Source organism: Antrostomus carolinensis, unplaced genomic scaffold (genome assembly GCF_000700745.2).
Source record: "Antrostomus carolinensis isolate BGI_N321 unplaced genomic scaffold, ASM70074v2 scaffold2760, whole genome shotgun sequence".
Classification (NCBI taxonomy): domain Eukaryota; kingdom Metazoa; phylum Chordata; class Aves; order Caprimulgiformes; family Caprimulgidae; genus Antrostomus; species Antrostomus carolinensis.
Window position 1 is genome coordinate 21952 of NW_010288888.1, and position 27326 is coordinate 49277.

A 27326-nucleotide genomic window follows, 5' to 3' on the forward strand; every position below is an offset into this window, starting at 1 on the left:
TTTGCTGGGCAAACCATCCCTGCGCCATCCCTGCTCGCTCCCTGGCCAGGGCTGGCCGTGCAGGACACGGTGAACACGGTGGTGTTTGCAGCAACTCTCATAACGGGATTACAACTTGAACCTGAACGGTTTTGTAGAAAGCATTGCAGGAATCTTTGACCCTGAGCAAGGCTAATTAGTCTGACAATGGTCTTTTTTATTCCCTTAGGGCTGAGAAAACGGAGGTACTCAGTGAAGACCTGTTGCAGGTAATGTCTACTTTTTTTAAATACTGTTTATGAAGTTTAAGCCTTCTGAGTTTTGTGGAGTCCCTAATGTGGGTGGAAAAAAAAATACTGCAAATGACAGGGATGAAAACAAAGATGCCTGTGACTGATTTCTTTGCACATGAAAAAACAATGATACAATTTGAGTGGAAAAACTCAGGTACTTCTGTTTCTGAATCCTATCATGTGCCTTGATAAAGGTAAGGAGGAAGCATTTTTGCTTTTAATTAGATGGACTAGCTTGTTAAGTGTATGAACCATTAGTGCTAATGACTTGACAGTCTGTCTGGTAGAGTATGATGAGCTGGGAAGGAACTGTGATTAGGTACAGCTGGTTTCTGTCTTCATTTCTGTTTCTCTTGGAAGAGGTCAGCTTGGGCCTTAAGATAAGTGGCAAAAACCATACATGCCAACTGCTTGCTAATAATGTCAGTTTTTTTCTAGCAGTCTGGAATTGCTCTAAATAAATGTACAAATGCTTCTTGGTTAGCTTGCAGTATTTGTTCTCAAATTTGTCACGCTGACATTTGATTTGTTTGCAGACTTGTCATCCTTTTAATAATTTGCCATCTGATCAAACGTTATTTTCATGGTGAGATTTTAGTTGCAACTGTTAGATTAACATGGAACAGATTTGACTATAGGCTTGTTCTTTATAGTTTTGGTTACTTTGTGAAAGACTGTGTAAAAAAAAAATGGCTGAACATAAATTGGTGAGGGGAGTCAGGCTAGCTGCTCCCAGGACCTCGAGTGTAATGGTTATTATCTTAGGACACTTAAGTTCAGGACCTGTGTATGAAACATGGAAGCCAAACAAATGATGCAAGTACTTTTATTTAAAATCTCTACAGCTTTTCAGATTAAAGTAGAAGATCAGAAAATGTATCAGCTTTAAAACTTGAATTCAGCACAAATACATGAAATCATCTTGAGTAATGGTGAAATGAACTGACCTGAAACACTTTACCCTGCTTTTCAGGGGGTTGCTTTATTTGAACCATAAACACCTTCACAGTTTTGACAATACTATTCTTAATTTCTGAAGAGATGTGTAGAATTAAATGGCATAAAGGATGTTAAAACACCTCGATAGCCTTCAAGGGCCCGTGGGTTTTCTTGGTTAGCTGCAGAATAGTAACAAGAAATGAAAGCCAAAAGGGCTGCTGCTTGTTGCCAAAAAAATTTTGCAAGCAAGGCTTTCCCAGGCACAGAGCAGACTGGCTACACCCAAGTGGAAGAATTTACTCACTTGTTTGTTTGCTCTTGGGGGCTTGTGGAGGGGAGGGAGACTCTTATCTAACTAAAGAGCTTAAAAGCGCAGTACTGTTAGCTTTATAAACATGTTTCACAGGGTTCTTTTTTTATATTTAGCTCAAGCTTTGACGTTGGATTGCCATGGCTTTTCTTCTGTTTTCTGAGTGTAATACTCCATGTCAAGTGTCTCTGTTAAAAGTGTTCCTGTCTGAAGACAAGGAATATAATTCAGTACTGGAAAGGAAAGGCTTCTACAATAGACCCACTTTCTGGCATGCCCTTGTAGCATATAATAAAGCAATTGTGTGATGTTTTGTACACTGAGGATGCCCTGTGGGTACAGACAGCATGGCCTGTAGGTCACATTGTCAGTTCAAAGGTAGCTTAGTGGAGATTAATGTCCTTCATGGTATTCCTGACATCTTTGAACTGAAAAGCAGATCAGAGGGTATATTATCGTGCAGTTTAGGGGTCACGTTCCTGCTGTCAGTCTTCTGCCCTTTGAGTTTGGCATTCAGACTGCCTGGAAAGAGCCTGTTGGGAATATATGTGCTCCAGAGTCTTTCTAAGGAACGTAAACCACCACGCATGGCTGACGAGGGCTGTGCCAGTCTGCTGCGATCTGTGAGATGGTTCAGTTACAGGATGTCACCGTGTTTCATGTATGGGAAAAAAAACCCAAACAAACCCCAGTGCTCAGTATTTTAAGAAGCCTTAACTACGTGACTTTGCAAAAATAAACACTTTCACAAGTAGTGGATGGCTTAGAATGTGTTGGTGTTATTTAATTTTGAAGTTAACAGAACAGAAATGAATCATCATAGCTGCAAGAATAGACCACAGACAGTATCTTCTTGTTCATATATCTTCATATGGACTTTTTTGAAGTGGATGTAACTCTGAGCCTGTTGATACATACTCGGTCAATAAAAGGCAGTGCCTTGTCCTTTCAGAGCGGTCCTTCTTGAGCAGTTTCTCTGCACCTCACTTTCCCATGACAGATTTTGCTAAGCTTTTCGAGCACCTCCACTTGGATTCATCAAGATCTTTTGGTCCCTTCAGTGCCTCATGTAGCCAGTGAAACTTCAGTTTTCCTACATTGGTCCTTCAGCTCACCAGCCCTCCTATACTGATTCTTTTTCACCTTCCCTTTGGACTTGGAAAAGCTGTTGCTGGGTGTCACAGCATTCCCAAGGCCTGGCTTTGGGGGCTCCTCCAGGCTACAGCTTAGCAGAGCTGCTGCTCCCCTCTTCTGAAAGGAGACAGGGAACCCAGTCCTGCATGAACATCAGTCCTGCACGTGTTCCTGTGTCCAGGACAGGACTCCCGTGTCCAACAGCAGCGATCCTGTGCTGATCCTCACCAGGTCCCTGTCTCACTGTGCCTTCCCCCAATGTCCTCTTCTTCCTCTCAACTTCTCCCAACCCACACCCCTGAAGGCTCTTCTTCTGTTGGATCTGCTGTCCCTTTTAGTAGCTGTGGTCATTACTAACTGCTTTTTATTGGGACCTGATTACATCCTTCCAGTGGTAGCCACCTAAGGGATATACACGTCCCATTGTAGTAGTGCCAAATAAACCTGTGGAGATTTAAAACTGTGTTTTTCTTACCTGGATGTGTAACATTCTGAATGAGAATTTATAGCATTTCATGTTCATTAGAACATAGCAACCTGCCTCCTCTGGAAAAAATAACAGTGTGTCTCCTGCTTTAAGTCCAGATATGATGTCCTTAATGGGAGCTAACCCACGGCATAAGAACTTAGCACTAAAATTACTCCTCTGTCAGCTAATCTGCATTTATGATTGATAGGAAGGAATTACTGCCCTCCTGAAAATGTAACAGGAGTGATTTGAGACCTGTATCAAAAACTGGAGTCTGTTCAGATTATTGCTACAGATGAAATCTGCTTTTTTTCCTTGCTTTTTAAATAGAAACCATCCCAAAGGGCCTCCTTTTTTTTCTTGGTGAGTCATCAAAATGCAGATAAACCGCATTCTTTTGGTGCTGTACTTGGAGAGCTTGGTGCCATAAGTGGTTCTGTCCTAGTGCTCATCCCTTTGTTTGCTTTTGGTGTTCTTTGAAATAAAATAGTCCAAATTCCTTATTTAAAATCCCTTAAAAGAACAGTTTATTAATGTATATCTTTGTCATATTTGCAGTGTATGTATTAAGGTGTTTCAAATATACTGTGATAAACACAGGTCTTGTTTGTGCATTGATGCCTATTTTTTTCATTCCACATTTCTTTGGAATCCCATTAATCTCTCCCAGAAAACATTATTTTGCTTAGCATGTCAGAACTCTGTCCTTGTATTTAACAGCCAGAGAAGGAAATGCAGTAGGAAGCTTTGCAGTGCAGGGGTTTGGCCCAGTGTAAAGGAGCAGTCAGATATGTCTTTAGCCTTCTGCTTTGCAAGGTAACAATGAAAAAATATGAGAGTTTTCCCACAATTTTCTCCCTCTATTAATGTCTTGGATATTTGCATGTGCCATTCATCTCAGATGGCAAGTATCAACCTGGTTCTCTTTTGCTGAGACAAAAGTTGGGGCAGTGTTTTTCTTATTCTTCCAGTCTTGTGAGCACTGCTCAGTCTACTCTGACTGAATTGCTGTGCCACTGAGGAAAAAAAGCAACTTAAATCTCTTTCCAAGCATTTGTGCACTTCTGCTAAGCCTCTGAACTTCTTGTAAGCTGTAGAACTTGAAACATGCAACCCAGAGCTGAGTGTGGTACAGGAGGAAGATTTTCTGCTGAGGCCAGGAAAATAACTTCTGTTTTCTGTTTTGTTTTCTGTTCCTCCTCTCCCCCCCACTCCTGCCGACTAGATTGAGAGACGTCTTGACACTGTGAGATCTGTTTGCCACATTGCACAGAAGCGATTAATTGCATGTTTTCAGGGCCAGCATGGTACAGATCCTGATAAGAGACATGTAAGTACAACTGTCCTTTGGCTTGTCTTCCAAGACTGGTCTGGCCTTCTAAATACTGCTCAGCTGCTATGCCCTGAGTTATCCAAGAGAAGGAAAACTCTAAAATCACCTCACATGTTGGCATTATTTGGTAGAATTATTTGGTAGAACTGTGATTCCCATTCCAGATACAGTAACGTGACTTTGGACTACCTTAGTAGTGTCAGGACACTCACTTGTTTCTGTGTGGGGTACTTAACAGTTTTTATAAGACCTGAGTAAGAGGAGAAGATACTCTGCAACTGTGATCAAGCTTCTCATATTTAGAGGAGCATCTCCAATTAACTGTAAATGTTTTTCTGTACACGGTTGATTTCTGCCTCTCTTTAGCACAGCTGTAGGTAGGAGTTCTTAAAGTGTTGGAACCAGAAATAATCAACATTCAAGTTTTTTTCTTTTATTAAGTAATAGAGACATCCTGAAACATGGACAGATGGAACAGACCTCTGCAGGGGGATAGATGACAAGCTAGTTGCTTAGATCTCAAGTTAAAGCTGTTTACTTGTCTTTGACAGTAGCTGAGATACATTTTGAGCCAGTTGCTCCAAGGCTGAGAAGAAAGTGTTTTTCAAAGTATCTGAGAACAGGAGTCTTGAGACTTGGAACTTTTTGTGACTTGGCTTTTTTTTTTTTTTTGGAAGTCAGAAAGTCAGCTGCATGTGTGTATAATAGAAACCATATGGAAGAAGAGAAAAATATTAGAGGGGATGTACTGGGAAAGCTGGAAAGGATGAATACCACTAATCTAAGCACTGTTTCTTCTGTTCCATAGAAAAAACTTCCTCTAACAGCTCTTGCTCAAAACATGCAAGAAGGATCTGTCCAGCTAAGTGATGAAACTCTGTTGGGGTAAGCGTTTGGCTTTCTTTATAAGCTGCAGTCTATCATTTTAGTGCCTGAGGGGCTCTAATTAGAGACTGGGGATACACAAAGGCTGTTTTCAATCTAATGAAACAAATATTTCTAGATTCCTTCTCTAATCCAAAGGGAGAAAAAGTGAGCAAGCATTTCTTCTTGCGTGATTCTGGGGGCAAGTTTTAGGGTTGCTCTGAATCGCATTCCAGAGGATTCTGATTCTCTGCTATCTTGAAAGCTTTTGAAGATGGCTTTTCTCCTTGGGGGACAGTAAAATTATCTCCATTTAACGTTTAAAATTCAGTGTAAATACTGCATTCTGCAGGTTTGTGTTAATGACTTAAAATAATGCCAGTTTGTATGAATGGCTTCTAGTTTAAAATAATGCCAATTTCCTTATCCTGGCAAAGTACATATTTGCAACTTACAGGAAAGTGGCTGAAACAAATGAATGTCGATGTGCTGAATTCCTAGAGCAAATGTGTTTCCTCGTTGCTGATGGGAATTCTGATGGAGACAGTGTAGAATGACCTTAAAAACCTTTGTGTGCGTTTTTGTGAGTTGTTGCAGAAGATTTAAACATGGATAAAAATCTTGGAGAATAGGGTTTTTCCTTGGAACAAGCTTAAAAGAAAGGTCAAATCATGGTTTTGGAACCTGAGACTGCTGCATATGTGATTACTTAGCATTATGGTGTTAAGACTTTTTCTCATCGAAGGGGCTTAGGAGAAAATGAAATACTGCATTGAGCAATTTTCCTGCATCTGGTGAGATGGAAGGATGGGTTTTGAAATAAACACTGGCTTCTCTGCCCTTAGGGGCAGTATAATCACCTAGATGACTTAAAGCCTCCAAAAATGTTGTAATTGCTAAGGGATTTTAGAAGACAGAGGTTTAGTAACACTCCTTGCCTACCCCAAATTTGCCCATGATGGCATAGACCGTCTTGGTTTAATGCTATTAAATAATGACTTGCTTTATACAAGGCAAAGCTTTCCAGAAGGGTAGCAGATGACAAAGGGCCACCACTGTTGTATTTTTAATCTTTCTTCTTTAGTCAGTAGTAATTAACATCACAACTCCTATAATTCTTAAAGGAAAATGCTGGATACATGTGGCGATGCAGAGAATAAACTGGCGATGGAGCTCTCTCAGCATGAAGTACAGATTGAAAGAGAAGTTTTAGATCCACTGTGTCTATTAACAGAGGTAAGCCACTGCAGCCTGACTGAAGAAATCAATCTGGATTTATCTATAAACTGACCAAAAAGGTTTATCTCATTGCTGATAAAATAACTGTTTGAGTCATGCATTAGTGGTGGAAAGTGGATATGAAATCTACTAAAGGTAGTTTATTACAATACACAATTTAAAAATAAATGTAAGCCTTGCATTCTCCTTTTAGACAGAGATCCCAAACATTCAGAAGCAGAGGAAACAGCTTGCAAAGCTGGTGTTGGACTGGGATTCTGCAAGAGGGAGGTAAGAACTAATTTGAATTACTAGGTCCTTTTCTGTTCATGTTAACTTCTTGTTGGCATGCTTCTGAAGTGCTACTTTGTTCATGTTAATACTTTGCTGAAAAAAGACAAACTGGCATTTAAGTTGTTCAGAAAAGGACTCATGTCTGCTAGATCTAAACAGGATCAAAGATTTGGAGCTCTTTCATGCCTATATATAATAGGAAAAATGCTGAAAATGCACCTTCTTTCCAGTTCATTTAAGTTGTCAACTGAAATAAGTAATAGGAGTCTAGTTTTGTAACCATGCCAAGTGCTTTTACAGCATTATATTGAACCATCTCACTGATAGGGTCCTAAGTCCCTACCCTTAAGTCTCTTTAAACGATCTTAAACTGTGGTGATGATTTATCTCGCATTTCCTGGGACTGGTAGTTCTAACATGTTATACACCCATGTTATGGACTGTGGAGAATGCAGGATTCCTTGAGGATTTGTATAGTTGTTTAGCTGTTTGTGAATTATGCTGGCATGTTGTAAATGGTGTATTTTGAGCACTTTCATTAGTTCTGCTGGAAAAGCTCAGAAACTATTTGGTTTATTTTCTGTCAAAAGAAAGCAATTTCAAGGGAGCCATAAATGTAGATTCTTGTTTAACACGAGTTTTCACCAAATGACTGAAGCTTTTCTTTGACAGATACAACCAAGCCCACAAGACTTCAGGAACAAATTTTCAAGTGCATCCTTCAAAAATAGAATCTCTTAAGGAAGAAATGGATGAAGCTGGAAACAAAGTAGAACAATGCAAGGTACAGCAAGATGAGTGTCTGTCCTTTACATGCCTCTCATTAGCAACAACAGCAATCAGAATACGGCTGCTTCTGTAAGACTTGCACGTGGAACTGGCTGGCTGATTACTGCAGTCACAAACTATGTGGCTGTTGACAAATTGTATATCTGAAAGGTGTACTAGTGCTAGCTGATCTCTGGCTGAATTGCTTTAATATAAAGAGGATTTTTTTTTTTTTAATATGAGTATTTTACATTATTTTCTGTTTCAGTCTGAAACAGTTATGACAAGAAGCCGTGCTTTAGCCTTGACTGAAATGTTCAGGGTGTCTATGTGCTTCAAGCCACTGAGGAGCTGTGCAGTGTGAGCTACCTGGATGAAATTCAGGCTGCTGTCTTAAAAGGAATATTCTGACTATTACAGCTCTGAGCAGTTTGCATTCAGTTTCACTTCTCAATTGTCAAATACTACATTATAGTACTTGTCTGTGTATGCAGGGATTGTCTGTAAATAACATTGCTAAACAATCCAGTTGCTGACTTAAGTGGGCAACTGCTTTACTATATAAACCAGTTAGGCATTTTGAATGAATTTTGCTTGGAAGAACACATGCAGCAGAGTAGGTGGATTTCTGGCTTCCTGTACTGCCTGAATCAATAGTTCAAACTTAGCACAGGCAAAATAAATACATGTATACATAAATACTTCTGTCTTCCTGGGTAAGTTGAGATGTAATTTTGATGTACAGTTTTGCATCCTTTTCTTTTTCAAAGGATCAACTAGCAGCAGACATGTATAACTTTGTGTCCAAAGAAGGGGAATACGCTAGATGTTTTGTAATGGTGAGTATTTTCAGTATGACTTTGCAGCATATACGTGCATAGGCACTCAATTCTCAAAGATTACATTTTGTCTGCTAAACCTGCTAGTCTTGTATTATGTGCTCATCAGAAGCTAATGCTCTTTTTGTTTTTAAAATGTGGCTTCTGTTCTCAGTTATTAGAAGCACAAGCAGATTACCATAGAAAAGCATTAGCAGTCATAGAAAAGGTCCTACCCGAAATTCAAGCCCATCAAGGTAAAGTAACCTGTGCTCTGGCTGATGCTTCTCCTTGCCTATGCCACCTATGCACAATACTCTCCTCCTTTATCTCGATTCTCTTGCATGCAGACTTAATTAATAAGGCCATTTTGATCTACCTAACAATTTTACATTCCCAAGTATAATTCCATCTTTGTGTTCTCTGGAGTTCTCCAGCCATATTTTAACACACTAATAAAATAACAAGGATCTGTCTGATACCCAAGAGGGTAAAGGAAGGATTTTTCTATTTGCTTGCACTTCTTCCTTGATATTACATGACCTTTGCTAATTCGTACCTGGCTTTTTAGGCCAATGAAAGTTTCATTGTGATTTAGGAACTTTTTAGGGTCCTTGCTTCTTGAATTATTACTAGGGAATTATCAGAAAAATTCCCTTTATTCTAAGGAGCTTGACTTTTTTTTCCTCTTTTTATGCAATCCTTTTTCCCAGTGTGCACACTGCACTACAGCTGCCTCACGGGGTGTTCGTGTTATTGGGTCGAGTATCAGCAGTTAAGAAAATCCAGTAGCACAGCTTTGTTTCTTCCCCATGCTCTGAAGCTTTCCATTGTCAGTGGGAGTTAAGGTGTATCATTAATCGTTTGGTATGAGGATGCACTGTGTGTTGTTGAAAGTGCTGTCCTAAATATGGGTTATACTGTCTCTTAATCTGCTCATTGCTCTGAACAGAAGGTAGGCTGAGTGAAGAAAACTATATTCCAAGAAAAATATATTCTAAGTTGAACAAGACTCAGGTATCTTCAGTTGTGGACCACATGCAAGTTGTAGAAGATAAACTATTTAAATATATAAATAAATATGAGCATCCTGTTAAACATTATATAGAATATCTGTACATCTAGTAGGAGACAAGGTGATGCAAACAAGTGAGGCTTATAAAACAAAACAGCACCAGGGCTGAGTTAGGGCTGTATGGAAGATTCTCTGTTTACAGATGTGACTGATTTAAACTTGGTGCTTAGCTGCTTTGTATAAACTTTTCATATGGCAAAGACTTCAGAGAGATGAGCCATCCTAGAAGGCGGGCTAGGAGGCGTGTTGTCTGAGTGGTCCTGTATCTAAGATGTAAGTGTAGGGCGTGACTTCAGTTCTGTTTCTAGCTGCTGTGTGTATCACTATGACTTTGAACACTTACTAAGATTTCTCTTCCTAATATTTGCTAAAACTGGGGAGAATGACATGTGCCTCTCTTGGCGTGTTAATGAATGAGAGGAACTCAATAAAGCCTTGTGAGGGATGTTGTTGATGTGGCTTCATAACCAAAAAGGGTAAATTAAGTCCTTTGAAGAAGCACATTGTATCTTCAGAGGACTCTTTCAAAGTCTTCATCTTTCTTGACCTTTTTTCCACATAAAAGAAATAATGCATCTGTACTAACAATAACCTTTTACATCTGCATTTTTTCAATTAAGACAGCAGAAATGGGTGAAAAAAAACAAAAATTGTAGGAGAAACTTGTGCCAATTTTGGCTTTCAGAGTTAAACAACAATCGAGAAATTGAATTGAAAATTTGTGCAAGCGTTAATGATGGGCTGTTAATGTGGTAATTCTAATGCAAGATATTTGGGCTGTTAACATCCATTTTAAGTTCCTGATTCTTTAAACCAGCAATAAACTTTGTGTTAACAGCTCTGTTTTTATGCACCTTAAATATAGTTAAAACTAAGATCAGCCCAGACAATCTGGACAAAATTTTTCTCAAAGATTCTTGCAAACCTAAAGCTTTTGGTGTCTTGGCATGTCATAATTAATGTCACTTACAGCCATGTGTGGTGGCACTTGTGTTGAGGCCTAGGGGGACATGCACTTCCAGTGATACAAAGGATCTGTATGTGGTGTTCCGTTCAGGAAGATGCAGAAGTATTTTTTTCTTGAACATTGGCAGGTTCATTGTCTCTTCACTCATGACATAAGGAACTTTACTAATCAAGGGCTGTAAAACTCCTACTGTACTCTGAAAATTTCTTTGCTCTACTAGATGCTTTTCCTTTCCTTGTCTGGGACATAATTCAAGTGCTTGTTAGATATTTTGCTCAGTGTTTTGATACTCTCCAACTAGACAAATGGACTGAAAAACCAGCTTTTGGAACTCCGTTAGAAGAGCATCTCAAGCGCAGTGGTCGTGAAATTGCAGTCCCTATTGAAGCCTGTGTAATGATGCTTTTGGAAACAGGAATGAGAGAGGAGGTGGGTAACACCACATCACGTGCGATGAAGGACAGGAGAAAAGAGCTCAGACTCATGGGCTAGTGTCTGTACTTCTTAACGAGTTACTTAAGTCATTTTGATTGTTAGTGTAGATGATAAATCTTTTGCAATAGAAAAACCTTCAGCACTGTTTGAAGTATCTGTGAGATGAATGCACTCAGAATGAAAAATTGGGAATGAGCCAAGGGTGGGAAGTAACTAAAACATGATGAGATGGCAGTGAGACACAATAGCCAGCTGGGTCATAACGGTGTAAGGTGAAGACACTGGACTTGAAACTGTTCTGAACGAGCCCATCATAAAACTTCTACTGTTTCATGCTTGTACTAACATGTTATTACCAGTCCAATACATTTGGTTTTGCTATGCAGGGCTTATTCAGAATTGCTGCTGGAGCCTCCAAGTTAAAAAAGCTCAAAGCTGCCTTGGACTGTTCAACTTCCCAGCTCGATGAATTTTACTCCGATCCCCATGCTGTTGCAGGTATTGTGAATCTTTTGAGTCAAAGCCAGGTATAAATTGTTACAACACAAGTTTATGTGGTTCATTGAACTGTTGACTTGCAGTATAAGGTGTTGATCTCTGCGCAGATAAACTGTGAATGAAAATAAATTGGAAGCTCACTTAATTGTGGAACTTAACACAGACGAGTACAGGTGACACGTGCTCATCGTACTTGATGTGTTCATGTCTGCGTGACAGAGCGGCGCTTACAATTCAGGTGATCATAGTAATCCAAATGCCATATTTCCTCTCATGACAGGAGTGTTAACGTGATGAGGGGAGATTAGAGCCGTAGGTAGACCTTTAATGAGGTCTTTGTTCTGAAGAGATTATTCATAGTTTTATAGTACATGTTTCTGTCAAATTACAGTAATTACTGGAAGACCTTTTGTGTTAAGTGTTGAGCTGATAGATACACTGTGGAAGTGTCGGGTCTTCCCACTGTTTCACTGGAACTTGAGTCCTATTGCATAGGTAAAATTGCAAATCTGAGAGCAGGATTTTAAATTAAGACTGAAAGCATTGGCTCAGAAGCTTGCCTGGTCTGCATTGCAGGTGCCTTGAAATCCTATTTGCGAGAGTTGCCAGAACCTTTAATGACCTACAGTCTATATGAAGAATGGACACAAGCTGCAAAGTAAGCATACTGCAAATAGTTATATAGGAAAACATTCTACACATTTTAATCAAATGTTGTTCTTCATATGTGAATTCATAAGAAAAGCCCAAGCTCACACAGTTGACTTGCTCATTTCTGCTCTAAGAGGTAAATATTTTATGTAACAAATTATTTTAAATTTTGTGCTGTAGCTTAATGCTGATTGCACAAAAATGTGTTGAAATATCTATTTTTATATTTACTTACAAGGGCTGCTTCAGACTATGGGCTGCATATTTATGCTTAAGTAGTTTTCTTTCATTATAGGTAGAGATAATTTGGGGATTTGACTAGCAGGTTACTGAAATATTGAACGCAAAACTGCATTTGTTTCCATAAATGGAAGGTTATACAGTCATCTCTTTGTTCACTGCAGAAACAATTTTCTGATCTGAAAGTAAGATGTAACAGAAATTTTTTTCCCCTTTCAGTATTCAGGACCAGGATAAGAAGCTACAAGAGTTATGGAGAATTTGTAACAGATTACCTAAGCATTATCATGCTAATTTCAGGTATGTATGAACATCTGTTGACTTGCAGCGCAGCCACTTTGATGGTAGAGTACCACATTTCAAAGCTGATTAATCAAAACTCTGATCCAGGGGGGTTTTTTTGGCCATATTCAGTTAGGTTTATAAAAGGACATCCTGTTTTATCAAGTAGTTGGTGTGCATTGGTGGTGGTAGGCTTTTTCAGTCCTTTCACTATTGACTGTAATGAAATACTGATGCATAGAACCATTCTACTTGAAGGTCTTGCTGTTGGCACTGGTACCTGACCTTTCACCAGCTGCGCTCTTCATTGTACTTGCCAGTTTTAGAAATCAGCTGGATGTATCTTAAGCATATTATTTTTCCTTTTGGTTTTGCCTTTTGGGAATGAATTGTAATGAAACCAACTCTGACTCCTAGAAGTGTGGAAGTTCCATTACAGGATATGAAAATAGCTGTTGAGTAGGCATTCTCAATCTAAACATTTTTTGAAAATATAATAGTTCTGTAGTTCCATTTTACAAAGGTGGGAGGTGCTTTTTTTTTTTCTACACAGTTCAACTTTGATTCATGCATAGAAGCTTAGCCAGCCACCGAGCAAGAAGGCTGTTTGTCTTATTTCTGTTTTGTTGCGAACTGTCTTTACGAGTTCTTGAATTTTCACTTAGTTGCTTTCAACAAGAAAAGCTCTTAGTTCCTGCTGTTTAATTCTTTATTTCATTTTTGTAGGTATTTAATCAAATTTTTAGCAAAGCTTGCACAGAACAGCGACGTTAACAAAATGACACCCAGCAATATCGCAATAGTCTTGGGCCCCAACTTGTTATGGGCAAAGAACGAAGGGTAAGTTGTTTTAGGAAAGCTGCAAAACAGAACTTCCATGGAACTGTAGAATTTCTTGTCAAGATTGTTTTAAATCATGTAGACTGTTCACAGCCACAGACTATTTGCCTAAAAAATATTTCAGATGTTCTCTCAAGCTGTGCCTCCAGATCCTTTTCAGCATGCATCTTTTAGGAGTGTTTTAAAATGCCATAAATGTTACTGATTAGTCTAGATTTCATCAAAGTGTGAAGTTGCTCTTCATGTGTAATTTGCCATTTAGGTAATAGGAATTTTTAAAAATATTTTCTTAGTTTGCTAGAACTCTGTACAAAGTGTTCTACAAATTTCTTCTGCAGATCCCTTGCTGAAATGGCAGCAGCAACTTCAGTCCATGTGGTAGCAGTTATCGAGCCAATTATTCAGCATGCAGACTGGTTCTTCCCTGGAGGTAAATTCTTGCCATAGTTAAAAGAATTTTGTGTTTGTGAAAACCCTACACAGGTAAACCACCAACAGCTTTTTGCAGTGAGGCACCGTTTTGTATGTGTATGTCTTATGATGCATTCTGTCTGTCTCTCAGAACAAGATTTCAATGTGTCTGGGGCATTTGTAATTCCTGCTGTTAATTCGAATCACTTGTCACACACTGGGAATGAATATGACTCTGGGACACTGGAACGGAAGAGGCCCGTTAGTATGACTGTGATGGAAGGGGATTTATTGAAGAAGGAAAGGTATGTTTCATTCTTGGGTTAAGTTTTCATTATTAGCCCACTCCTGAGAACTGGACTGCTGAGGAGGCTGTAATTGGACGCACTTTTGTTGGTCTCAGGAGGAGAATTTAATGGCAATACTCTAGGTAACAATAGTGATTTATTTCCCCCATGTTGTTGCAGCCTGAGGAAGGTCCAAAGGTAACGTACTAGTATTTGCTTCCAGTTATACTCTATGCATGATAAAAAGCACAAGCAGATAATTACTGCTTCCAATTCCCATTTTCCTATTACAGATTCGGGGGGTCTAAAATCCACTGGAACAGGAGTGTACACAGTAGCATTGTCAGTATCTAACTTCTGATATTCCATGGCTTCTTTTTCAAAGCCCATAAGCTGAGGTGGTGTTACCTGGTGCCTTCATGATAAGACTTCTGAGTTGATGATGGTACAGTATACCACAGCAAACAGTAGAGTGCTAAAAAATACAAATAAAACATGCTGTTTTCCCATATAACATGTAGTGTAACGCTCATTTATTATCACTCATATCATGAATATTCAAGTGATGTGCTGTTTTGTTTTTAGCTGTTTATGCAGATGTTAAATCGTTATCTGAATGTTAGCTATGCCTAGCCACATGCAAATTTATCAGCACTGGCAGAAGGAGAAGAAAATAAATTCAAGATTCATTGTCTTTAACACAACAACAATAAAATTCAATTCTAGAACGTATGCATTTTACAATCTGTTAGAATTTTAGTCTGTTTATCCATAGTTCTCCTTTAAATACAAATACAGTGGGTTTTTTGTCTTGAAATCTGTACTGCGACTTAGTGTGTAGTAGAACCAAAATTCATGTGGCAAAATTATATTCAGTGAGGAGGTACCCTGGTATGTAAGGAAATGTATGTATTTCCATGTAAAATCACTGAGTGGATTGACCTCATTGTCATCAGTGTCTGTCTGCAAATGTAATTGAGTAGTTTGTTCCACTTATGTCTAGCTTACCCCTCTGTGTGGATAAGCAGAGTTGTGTTGCATGTCTTAACATTAATGGTGTTATATGCAGAAAGTTGGAGCTTTCCTTGTTGCTGCTTTGCATGTTGAGCAACAGGGGTTGCCTTTGTCTTTGTGGGTTGTAACATCCAGTTGTCCTGTTGCTTTAGTGACCTGGTGTTGGCTGGCGTGGTGTGTTTACTCTCTCTTCTTTCTGTAGCTTTCGTGTCAAGGTTATGGACTTCCAAGCGAATCCTCGGAGGTGTGGCACTATAAATAGAAAGCACACATCCCCAGCTTTCCAGCCACCACTTCCACCCACGGAGGCTGGCTCAGTGCTGGCTCAGTCTGGAGCGGAGCAGCACTCACAACCTTCTGTGGCTGAAACAAGCCCAGTGGGTGCTGGTTTTGCTCTCTCTGCTGGCACAGCAGAACAGTTACAAAGTCAAGGAAATGAGGATGTCAGGTAAGAGGCACGGCTTCTGCTGGCAGCAGCTTAGCAGGCTGCTTCAGCAGCAAACTGGTGTGTCAGTTACCTGCTTCACAGGGCACCTCTTCTCAATGGAACAGATGTTGTCATGTGTGGAACCTTTTCAGATGTGGGCAGAAGCACTGTGCAGGAGCTCTCTTGCCATGTGTATTGTTCCAGAATTGATCTGCTAAATTAACATACATTGTTCTGTATGTTCCAGAACTGATCTTCTAAAATAAGAGAATTCTTGGTGGAAAAAATGATGATGAAAAATACTAAAAAAGACTGTACTTCTACTGCCCATGTTGACCTTTCCAAGTTACACTCTAGAGGTGTCCCTGCAGTATGACTATCAGTTTGCTGCTGAAAGAACAAAACCTACCAGTGGCAATACTAGAAACCTGTTGGTCTTGTTTGTTGTTATTTGTACGTGTTATCTGGATTTGTCTCTTTTTTTTTTTTGTCTGTAGCAAGTTTTAATGATGATCAGGCTTGCTTGATAGAAAACTGGAAGTTGATTTATCGTATTTCAATATTAGTTTCTTTAGGACAAGCGTGTATACAGGCTTTTTTGCTATCTAATTACTATTGAGACTGCTACTTGCCTTTGTTTGAAGAGTTGGAGCACTGTTCAGTCTCAGTAAATACCAGCTAGTGCAGAAGTTTCTGAAGCATTTGAGGGTCAGAACTATAGCACAGTTTGCAACATAAACCTGAAGGGGTGCAGCTGATCTGGGCAAGGCGTTTTACAACCACCATCTAATTTGGGATTTTTAATTTTCAGTACTTCAAAATCTAAGGACAACACGTCTTCAGCGACTCCTCCACCCATGAGAAACGGTGGCCATGCGGGCACTGTCCAGAACCAGTCAACAAGCAGCACTAATCAGCTTTCTGTTAATCAGCCACAGAATGCAGCTGGTCCCAGTCCCCATTCAATGAGGAGAGGTGTGTTTTTCATTTGGTTTTCAAGCTACTAAGTTCCAATTCTTTATTTACTGCAAAAATACTTACTAAAATAACTTATCAGTATCTTTTCCTTTATTACAGACAACAGTCTTAATTCACTTGCATTTCCCCTAAGGCCTAAGATTCACCAAGGTTCATAAGTGCATCTTTGGACTCTTTTTTGAATGCTGGTAGTGATGCTACCAATGTTGTTTAACAGAATCACTCAAAAGCTATTGATGACTAAACCTGTGTACACATTTCTGTAGCTTCATATTTATATCACCTTTATTTGATAATACAACATTTTATGTTGATAGTGCACTTGAGTACTCTTTTGTGCTGCTGATTTCTTTCTTTCAGGATTTTTGTTTCATGATACACAACCATGAAATCTCACTTCTTCCCTTAACAGCTGTTAAAAAGCCTGCGCCAGCCCCTCCCAAACCAGCCAACCCACCGCCAGGCCAGCCAGGAAGCCAGAGTTCTGCCCCAGCTGCTCAGGCACCTTCTGTCTCTCCAAAACCACCTGCTAGAAGTTCTTCTCCTCCTGCTCAACATGCAAACCAAGGAGCAGCCCAGACCTCCACTTCCCAGGTTTCTGCACCTCGGAGATACTCCAGCAGCCTTTCCCCAATACAAGCTCCCAGCCATCCACCACCACAGCCCCCAACACAGGCTACTCCTCCACTGCAGCCCAAATCAAACAGTCAAGCATCTCCTCTTGCTGCACCCAGCAGCGAGCATGGACCAGAGCAGCCCTGTTACACTCCTCCGCAGACTCCAACACCACCTGATACACCCCCTCTAGGAAAACATAATACTAGTTCCACATCCTCACAGCCACAGCCATCTACTCAAGAAACCTCCCAGTCTCACTCTCCACCTCAGAGTGGTACCCTGCCGAGGCCACGGCCGGTCCCAAAACCCAGAAACAGACCTAGTGTTCCCCCTCCGCCTCACCCTCCTTCTCAGCTGGCTGGAGATGGTGTTATTGCAAATCCCACACAAACAGCTTCCAAAATAGTAACAGGTGAGTGGATTCTTTCATATTTGGTGTCTGCTCAGGGAGTGGAAATGAAGAAAATAATGTCTGTAGCTGTAAGTTAATCTTTGGGAGGGGAACTGAAAAGCACAAATAACAGTTAAAATACTGAATTGCTTATTTCCAGTGAAATGCCCACCCACCTGTTCTGTGTGAGAAGATTTGGGCCCTTCCTCAGTGAAGGTTTTCATTCCTGAGGCAGAAGCCTTTCAGGGGAAGTAGAGATTAGCTTGCTTTATTGGTTTTTCCTGCTTTGGAAGCAAACCACTCTTTTAGCAACCATCTCTCTAGTGCTTTCTCCAGGCTGAGCATCATGGCAGTCTCAATTATGCTTATGCATCTGTTGACAAAAAGCAAGTATTTGAAGGAGGGAGAAGATGTAGCCAAGGATAGTATATTTCAGTATATACAGAAGATAAGAAAATGCTGAAAGTGGCCGCTGATGTGTGGATTAATAGATAAGATACTATAACAGAAAATGTTTTACCTTACGAGAACGAAATCTTCTGATGTGCTTTTAAGTTGGACTTCCAGAAGCTGAAGAATCTGGTACACTAAACTGTATCTTGGGTCAATTTCTAGATAGATCTTCATATTTTAAACACAACCTTCTTTTCTGTTTTGAGACAGTGATGAAGAGAAACTTTTCTCTCTTCTCACAGGAACTTCCCAAAGCTTGTAGTTAATAGTTTGATAGGGATAACTTAAGTCTTGGGAGGAAAAAAAATGTAACTGCTGAGGACAGTCAAAACTAGCAAATCTTGAAATGTTCTCCTGCTGAGTCTCTGCTTATTTTAGGAAATTCTGAAGGAAGAGGTAATGAATGTAGGAGACTAATGCTTTTAAATCTACTTATATTTAATAATGGTTAAAACTTTCCAATGACACTGCAGCTTCTCTAGAATAAGACTAATGTATTGGAATGCAAAGTATAAATTCTGTTGCTTAACAGCTTTACCCCATGATGCCTTCACAGGTGGGGATGGTTACTGCGAATAAGGTTTGTACTTACCAGAAACATGCAATATAAGCTAAAATGCTCCTGCACAGCAATATTTTATTTGTAGCTTTATTTTGTATATGCGCTTTGGAATATGTGCTCTCTGTCAACTCTGTGTTATCTCATTACTACACATCATTCTGTTTGTAAGAGATTTCAAGACCTACGCTGCTTAATTTTAATAGTCCTGTGAACATTAAGTTAATTCTTTAAAACAAATTGTAAAAATAATTACAATGAAGTGAGTAACACCTTATACAAAGTCACCAGAACTACTAGTGCACAAGTGTGAAGCAGTGACCCATTTCAAACGGGTTTGTTCTCATCAGCGCAGGCAAATATCAAAGATCGTGGGTTTTTCCTACAATTCAGTGTTCTATGGTTGCATTTTAATATAGCTTTCCCTTTAGGTTTTCAGTTATTCTTGACTACTTGGAATTTATTTGGCAAAAGACGTGTTCATGTGACTAAACCCCTTTGCAGAAAAGCACCCAGCAGCATCTGCGTTCTGGCATGTTGGCGTTTGCATCCTGTCAGCTCCAGCCTGGCTAATGGCACTAGCACTGGTCTGTGCAGCCCCAGCTGCCAAACCACACAGTCATAATCTTACTGTTCGTGTGGAAGGGGTTAGAGATGCTACCTGTCTAAAGTAACAACTGCATGACAGGCTGACAGAGTTGAGACTGTGTTCCTGAATGATCTCAAGATTTGACTGCTTGCAGGAAAGGTACTGAAATTAGTATTGGCTTGAGAAGTCAAGTTGGAAGTAGTTGGGTTTTTTTTAAATTGGAGAAACTAGCAGTAAATGAGCTGCTTAAGCAACTAAAAAGTAGCTTTGCTTTTTAAAATAACAGACTTTTCCTGATTGTACTACTGTTCTTTTTGTCAGTATCTTTAAAATACAAGGGCATTTCCAAACTGAATTCAGAAATAAGCCTGGGGTCTGGCTCTTGACAGCACTTACAAATAAATTAAAAATGGGAACAGTGCTGATGAGGCTGGATATGGACTGTGAATTACAACTTAGTGCTGACTCCTTTTCAGCTAAGCCACAGGCACAAGAGAGGTACACAACTGTCCTGTAGTCTGGGGAGATATACAAAAAACTACTGAAATCAACAGTGCTGAAATAAACAGTGTTAAAGCTGGAGAGATTTGTTATCGTTCTTCTCAAGCGCAAACTGTAGCAGATTGGCCAAGTTGTGTACATGAACTATAGTATGAAAGCTGCCATGCAGGAAAGCCAGTAAAAGAAGGGTGACGATGAAGGATTCTCCAGCAAAACTGAGCAAAATCTAGTGTGTCTGGAAAAAAAACCAACCAAACAAACCCCACCTGGGGAGCAGTTGAAGTGATACTCAGGCTTTCCTGCAGCAGTACACTCAGTACAGGATCATTCACCTTTTTCAGATCAGTCTTCTTTTAAAGGATTAATATTTGTCTGGAATTAACACCACTGCATATTACATAAGAGTATCTGCTCTAACACTTACACATGCACATATAAGCACTCACTATAGACTGACTGATCTAATTCACAATATGAAACAGCTGGTTTTAATTTTAACCTTAAATAGCGGAGCACGGGAAGACAGATGGGAATAATGGAAGCCAAAATTAAGTTGCCAACAAACTTCATAATATCAGAACAGAAATTCTGAATAGTTTTCAGGATGCTGTTGAATTCCTTTGTCCAGGTACTGGACTTCAGTAATGCCTCAAATTCTATTAATGATATTAAAGTAATAAGCCCTAGAAAAGAATATTCTAATCAAAAATTTTATTAAATAATCTAGATGTTTGACCTGCATTCAGTAGGAACTGTATTGGAAAGTTCAATGGTAAGGAAAAGGCATATGATTGGCCAAAACTGTTGCTAATTCATAATCATGTGTATGCTAATGCCCACTACTAACCTGTCCCAAATAACACCGCTTGCTTGCGTTATCACTAGCGTGGCATGCACAAGGAATGGCTGTTTGATGCTCGCTCTGACATTAACGTACTAAAAGTATCGGAGACTCAACTGTGTCAAGTTGTTCACGTTTTGACTGTCCAGTTTCACGTTGCACTTTTTCCACGTACAGAAAATCCTCTCTAGAAATCCACGTGTTTTATACAGAGGTTCATTTTTGTATTCGATGTGGCTGTGCCGTTGTTTGTCACAAATACTCCTTTCCTGTGTCACTTCACACTTTGTTACCTCCTTTTCCGATTCATCCTTCAACGTGCAGTCATGGCAGGGAGAACTTCATGCCTGCATCTAAACTTGCAGGACACCTTTTGAACAGTACTTTAAATGACAGTTCAAAGGTGCAGTGGGTACTGTGAGGTAGTAGGGAGAGGGCAGTGCCTCTGCCGCTTGGTTCTGTGCTCATCTCTTCTGAGGACAAGTTCCGTGTGGAATATTCTGAGTAAGAGAAAAATGCAAGAAGAATTTGGGAACTCCCACAATTGCAGTTTATTCTTTTATGTAATATTGCTTCTATTAACAATTGTAAAAATGACTAAAAAAAAAAAAAATCTAAAGTTTAAATGAACTGACTTTAAATTACTTAAAATTTAATCTCTTTTAGAAACAGCAGTTAACACAGTGTAGGGGGCATAAAGGAGAGCTGCTGATGTTATGAAACTTGGTTTTATGGATCAGGGAGTTATTTTAAGCACATGAATGTGAGGCGAAGTGAAAAGGTTTGGTTTTAAAGTAGCCCCAGTAATTATTTCTTCATTGCTATCAGAGGTCTGCTGAACAGTGATTGTCTTGCAGGTTTTCACTGGGTATAGCCCAGTAACCAGGATGACAGTGGCTTCCAAAATGAGAATGAGGGCTGGGGAGAGAAATCTACTGAAAAGATTCCCCCAGGTGATGGTGTTTAACAAGTCGTGACAGCACTGGTGGTTTGTTCTGTGCCTTCTGGATGATTTAATTTCCCACTGAAATGCTATTTTAGCAGAATATGATACTCCCCAAGACTCTGATACAAGACGGGAGAAAATGTGTAGTTCACACCTCACAGGAAAACATGAATCTTGGAGTCATGTTTTTGGGAAAGTTGCAGCCATACAGATGCAAACATTTAACTGCTTACTCAGTGTCAGGCCAGGGTATGATGAAGTTCCAGCTCCTGTATTAACCATATCACTGAATATAAAATTGCTGCCCATGCGTGAGGCTGGCTGGCACCCCAGTAACGGGCTGGGAGGGGCAGGGGAGGCTGCGCTCAGACCTCAGTTCTCTGTCTGCTTTTGCCTCTTCCATGTCATTTAGCTCAGAAACTTTCAACTTGAACATTTATTAAGTAACTTCTGGGCTAATTTTAAGACTTAATGTTTGAGACATGAGTCCAAGTGTTTATAGGATGCCTGTCTATGCCACCTATGTTTAAAAGCGAGGTATTTATTTGGATTCCTTATTGATTCAGGTGATCTGTGAGTTTGTTTGGAATAGCTGCTGGATTGCAGTAAGTGATGTCGTGGCATATTAGAAATTAGCTTTCAAAATACTGACTTAATATGTCAGTTATATTTTTTGAACTGTTATGGATTTTTCTGGTCTTCTAAACTACCAGGGCAGTCAGTCATCAGAAGTGCAACATTTTGAGGTCCTTCTTGGACACTTTGGCTTGAACAAAATTCTCCTCCCCTCGGAAGAGGCAGAGAACACGATGTTCCCTGTTATACACAGGAAAGGGGTTTAATCTGCATTCGGTTTAAATAATTTCTTCCTCCTCTTGTGACAATGCCTCCTTTTGACACTGTACATGTTCCTATTGCTTCTGAAAGTCATAGGTGGCAGTTACCTGGCTGATGATTCAGGTGCCAGATTTTTTTGCTGAGTGACCATTGTGTTTTGACGTGGAAGTCTGGAGTAACAAATCGCTCTTAAGGGGCACTGAGGAATCTGGTACTAAATTGTACTTGCTGTCTTCCCTTCTTCACAGACAAACATTTTTTATTATTATGTACAAGACTACAAAGAGTTATGTAGGAGAAGCAACTCAAACGTAAGCTTTTTAGTTTGGCTTAGCCTTTTTGTGTCCATGTGTGCACGTGCACATATGTGCCAGCCCTCTGTTTGAAAAGCTTTTGTTGATCTTTCCTGTCCCTTTTCTTTCTAAGGAAATGCACCAGAAATACACTAGTGGATGAGATGTCACTGTCCAAACTGCTAAAATTGCTCTTCCATGTTTTCTTTTGTGCAGACTCTAATTCCAGTATTCAAGAACCACTTCAAAACCCTTCTTCAGAGCTTCTTACAGAGACAGCGAGCAAAGAACTGCACAACCACCTCATGCTCGATATTGACAATGATACGGAAAGCACTGCTCTGTAACAGAAACTCTCCCACTTCCTGCAGTTCCTCTCCTGGTGGGAAAACTAACAGACCTAACAGTGAAAAGCTTCTTTTGACGATATGGCAGCACTGTGCAGAGTTGTGACTTGTGCATCACTGAGGAAGTGATTTAGCCATTCAGAAGAAGTTTAATGATCTGTGTCTCAACAATGGTTTTCAAAATCTTGGATGGAAGGAATTAATTACTGCAGAAACTTGCATAGGAAGCATAATTGCTGCTAATACAGATGCTATTAGCAGAAATTCCAAAAGAATAAGAAGCAGAACGTTAGTTATTTAAAGTGCATGTATTATGGAAATAATCTTTTTAATGTCACGGTTAGACTTTTATTTCTAGTTCTTAGACATTACAAGGAGATGCCTTGCAAGAGACATTCCCACACTGATTTGCTGCAGATTCTTTTTAAAACGTGAACCAAAAAATGCCAGAGTGCTGGTGGTGACTGCTGGTTATCAGTCGCCTTGTCAAAACTGTGGATGTATTCTAGTGCCTTGAAGGACTGTCATACTGTAGAAGAAAACTTACTGTATCTTTAATCATTTCATTGCTACTTAATGATCAGTACTTAATACTTATTTCATAGTTATTTGTATTAACCAAGCCTGCTTTTGTTTATGTGGAACTGGCAACTGTTTCCAGATGAAGCTGTGGAAGTGGTTTTTGTGCTTTCATTGAAAACGGTTGAGTTTTGAAAGAACTTTGGAACAGCTGTTTGGATTAGTCAGTCGGGTGAACATTTATAAAATTAAAGATTGTCTTTTGTCAACTTAAGGCATCTTTATTCAAGTTTGTGAGTAACATTGCTTCCAGTGGGCATGGGAGGCCATGCAGTCGTTCTCTGGGCTTTGTAGCTGTGCAGCTTGTTCTTTTAACGGAGGCATACTGGGGATGAATGTGCATCTGTTCCTTTATGTGTAGGTTCATGTTAAACACAAATGAGTCCAGCTGCAAAGAGGAACCCTAGATACAGCCTGGATCATGCAGAGAAGTGAGATGGAACAGGCCACACCATTTCTGCAAAGGAGAGGGAGGGAGAGGAAGCTTGAGTCAATTGAGGTAACGCTTATACAAGTAGTTGAATTAATTTACTTAAACCATAAATTCATTAATACTCCATAATACATTTTATTGAAGTTATTAAACTAGACCTTAGGCTTAACAACAAAGTAAAACTGCGTTTCATAAAGGTCTTGACAAGACACATTGCACTTGGTGATGTGATGAATATATTTTAGTTGCTGTCTCATTTGAAATCCCAGTGGCTGCCCAGTTGTTTCCTGTTCAGACATCTCTTAACAGGGAAGATGACCCCCGGTAGTGGGTGTAGACCTGCTTTACTCTGTCACTACACGAGCACTGTTACAAACTCCTGTCACTCCAAATGCAGTGTTAGGAGACAGAAATTCTAGTGATGTTACTGAATTTGATGTTTCCCTCTCAAGCTGTATGCAGTGTACCTGAATCCAGGGCAGGCTGTGAAGGGCTTAAATAAATTCTCAGAAAATCTTCTGGACTTGCACATTCTTCAGCATTATGCAAATAGTTAATTGTCTCTGCCGGGATTAGCAGCTCAGGTGCAAGTGTGTGTACACTCTCATTCGTATCCTCGTCATCCTTGATAATAAACAGCATATTTCAGTGCAGTTGCAATAAGAGCACAGAGCTATGACACTGTTAAAGTTGAGGAAATTGGCTCTTCTCTACCAAACAGCTGTATCCTCTGTCCTAGGAGTGCACAGCAGTGGCAGGTATCAGCTTCATGAAGGACTTTTCACCTGGCTTTAAGCTATGTTGGTGCAGTTGATTAGTTCAGTCAAATGGCTGCACAGAATAACCCTACAGAGGTCTAGAAAGAAACTTGGAATGAAATAATGAGGTTTTGCAGTGCTTTAACACTGCTTCTAGAGTCCTCTCAGGTGTATGTGCTTGTAAACTCCGCTTGGAAGGCAAGCGCGGTTGCTTGCCGGTGTGGTCTGGGGGGGATTTGTGGGGTAAATTTCTTACAGCAGTTATTTGAAGTTTACCTCGACACTCTGCATGCAGGCTGCCAGTTTGAGGAGGAGGGTGAGGCACTCTGTGACCGCCTCTGCTGTAGACTGTGATTGTGTCTGGCCTTGTGGACATGTCACGGGAGATGTTGCTATTGCCACATACCAGTCCGGGAACAGTCTGGTGGGGATGTTATGTGCCACCACTAAAACTTTAATTTCCTGGAGTAAAGCCCTGTGTGGAAAGAGAGTGAATTCCATCCTAAAGTGCAGCAAGGAGTTTTTATCAGATGGTCAAGTTTCATAAACTACAGCATGAGTTGTTTGCATTCCCAGAGCAGTGTATGCATGCAGCACCCTGCACCCCTCCCACCCCAGCCACCAGAAACCTTTTCTGATTGCACCACGATGTTACTGTGCAGAGGTCCTGAGTGGACTGGTTGATGTGATGGTAAGAAACAAGCAAAAGAGCAGTAGGGATTTAATAAGCAAAGGCAGGAGTGTGATGGCAGCTTGCTTTGACAGGAATTGCATTCACAGCAGAGAAAACAGTGCTGCTCTCATGGAGCTGGATTTCAGTGAATTAACACAGGGCCCTAGAGAAACACCCAGGTTAAGGTAAAGACAAGAACTGGCTGAACTCTGTGGGACTGGTTGGAGAGTGCTGAAAGGGCAGGTAGGAGGCTGGAAGGCAGTGACTAATAGTCTAAAGATAACTTTTGGAATTCCCGTACATATATCTAGAAATGTTTACAAAGCAGGGTACAGAAATCATACAGCAGATTCCTAAGGAAGGAATTTTCCTGTTTTCTGAAACCTCTGAAGGCTGCTGCCAGTTTGATTGATGGATTGATGTTTTGAAGATGGACTCCAAGGCAGAGGGTGGGGCAAGAGCCTGCTGGCAATGGGTCAGCTGCTGACCACATCCAGAAATTATGGGTCATGTTAGCTGGAAAATGTCAGCTCTTCTGTGGTCAACAGGCATTCAGTGGGAGAATAAAAGACTGATACCATTGCAGTTGATGTTCAGTTTAACCTTAAGCATTCTACCACCTTGGCTAAAATTTTGTTTCATCTAAGTGAAATGGAATATTTACCTATGACCTTGACTTTGGAGAGAAGCTAAATCTTGGATGATCAGATGGATGGTGCTACTGCAAGACTGCAGAGGAAAGGGTAGACTTGTTATGGAATTACATATCACAAAGTAATTTGTGAACATAAAAATAATTCAGTCGCTGCCCTGCACGGGCTTTCCCTGGGAGTCACAGGTGCTGAGGACAGCGCACGATCTTCCTGGTAGGTCTGAGGGAATATGTCATCTAATTCTGCCAGAATAATGTTGTGGGGCAGTTACATGAAACATTGTGTGGGGCAAATCCCAGAGGTAAGCGCCTGAACCCACCAGGTCTTTAAGCCTCTGTGCGGAGCAAGAGCTGGTTACACATTTGTAGTTAGCTGGATCTTAACAGATTTGTACAAAGATGAATCAAGGTTACTTCATCCCACCAGGAATTTACATAACTTACCTCTACAACATGACAAATATAGTTGGAATGGAGAAGTAGCAGACCTGAGACTTGTTCTGTAGAGTGGTCTTCTAATGCATCTTCAAACACTCTTCTGTGATAACCTTGTTCCAAAAGAAAAACTGGCAGTTTGTCAAACACTTTACAGCAATAGTTGCTGCACGTTAGTGTTGTGTGGTCTGTTCTGTATTCTCTCTGCTGCCACAGACAACAGATTCACAGATTATGCTTTTATTATTCAGAAGAAACATGAAAGCACTGCTGCCATGGGGATCTCTTCTGACATGCAGCAATGCCATTCGCGTTAGCTTCAAAAACTACCCCCAAACCTGCACTGTTTCCGTTGCTGAAGTCTTAACTTCCTATTAGTGTTTGTTTACTCTAAAGTTGTAGTTACAGTTTGTTGCTGTGAATACAAACGTAGAGCACTTCAGAAGCCTGACACGTGCAATTGACAATAGCTGACACAGGTTAAAAAAAAGCCTTAATGTGTCATTTCATCAGCCAAAACATTTATGTAGTTACAGTTTGTTGCTGTAAATACAAACGTAGAGCACTTCAGAAGCCTGGCACGTGCAATTGACGTTAGCTGATACAGGTTAAAAAAAAGTCTTAATGTGTCATTTCATCAGCCAAAACATTTGGTATACTTTAGTCACCTGAGAAAGTCATACTTGAAGTAAGTTGCAAAAACAGTATCAGACTTTAAAGATAAAGTCTCTCTCTCTTGGGAGAGAGACACATTGGGGTGTCCAATAGTTGTGTTTTATTTGCTTAGGAAGGATTCCCAAGTGACAAAACTCTATAAATTGTTTAACAAAACAGTATTATCTCTTATGAGCTGCTGGAAGGTGTGGCCAGAGAAGGGCAGTGGAGCTGGGGAAGGGT

At 40.1% G+C, this 27326-nt stretch overlaps 2 protein-coding genes across 2 annotated transcripts; one reads left to right on the forward strand and one right to left on the reverse strand.

The window, feature by feature from the left end:
• Positions 1-208: 208 nt before the first annotated feature.
• ARHGAP17 (Rho GTPase activating protein 17) lies at positions 209-22999 on the forward strand (the record flags this gene model as incomplete). The annotated part of the gene is made up of 20 exons (XM_029084917.1): positions 209-248; positions 4350-4454; positions 5266-5342; positions 6446-6557; positions 6754-6830; positions 7506-7617; positions 8372-8440; positions 8595-8676; positions 10763-10890; positions 11283-11394; positions 11971-12052; positions 12505-12585; positions 13294-13407; positions 13746-13837; positions 13970-14123; positions 14286-14303; positions 15322-15567; positions 16358-16521; positions 16937-17554; positions 22769-22999. Coding segments are annotated over 20 exons (2614 nt in total), but the record flags the coding sequence as incomplete, so codon positions are not given.
• A 1359-nt stretch (positions 23000-24358) lies between these two features.
• On the reverse strand, positions 24359-26542 carry TEX47 (testis expressed 47; the record flags this gene model as incomplete). The annotated part of the gene is made up of 4 exons (XM_029084921.1): positions 24359-24535; positions 24946-25144; positions 26007-26071; positions 26439-26542. Coding segments are annotated over 4 exons (545 nt in total), but the record flags the coding sequence as incomplete, so codon positions are not given.
• Positions 26543-27326: the final 784 nt, after the last annotated feature.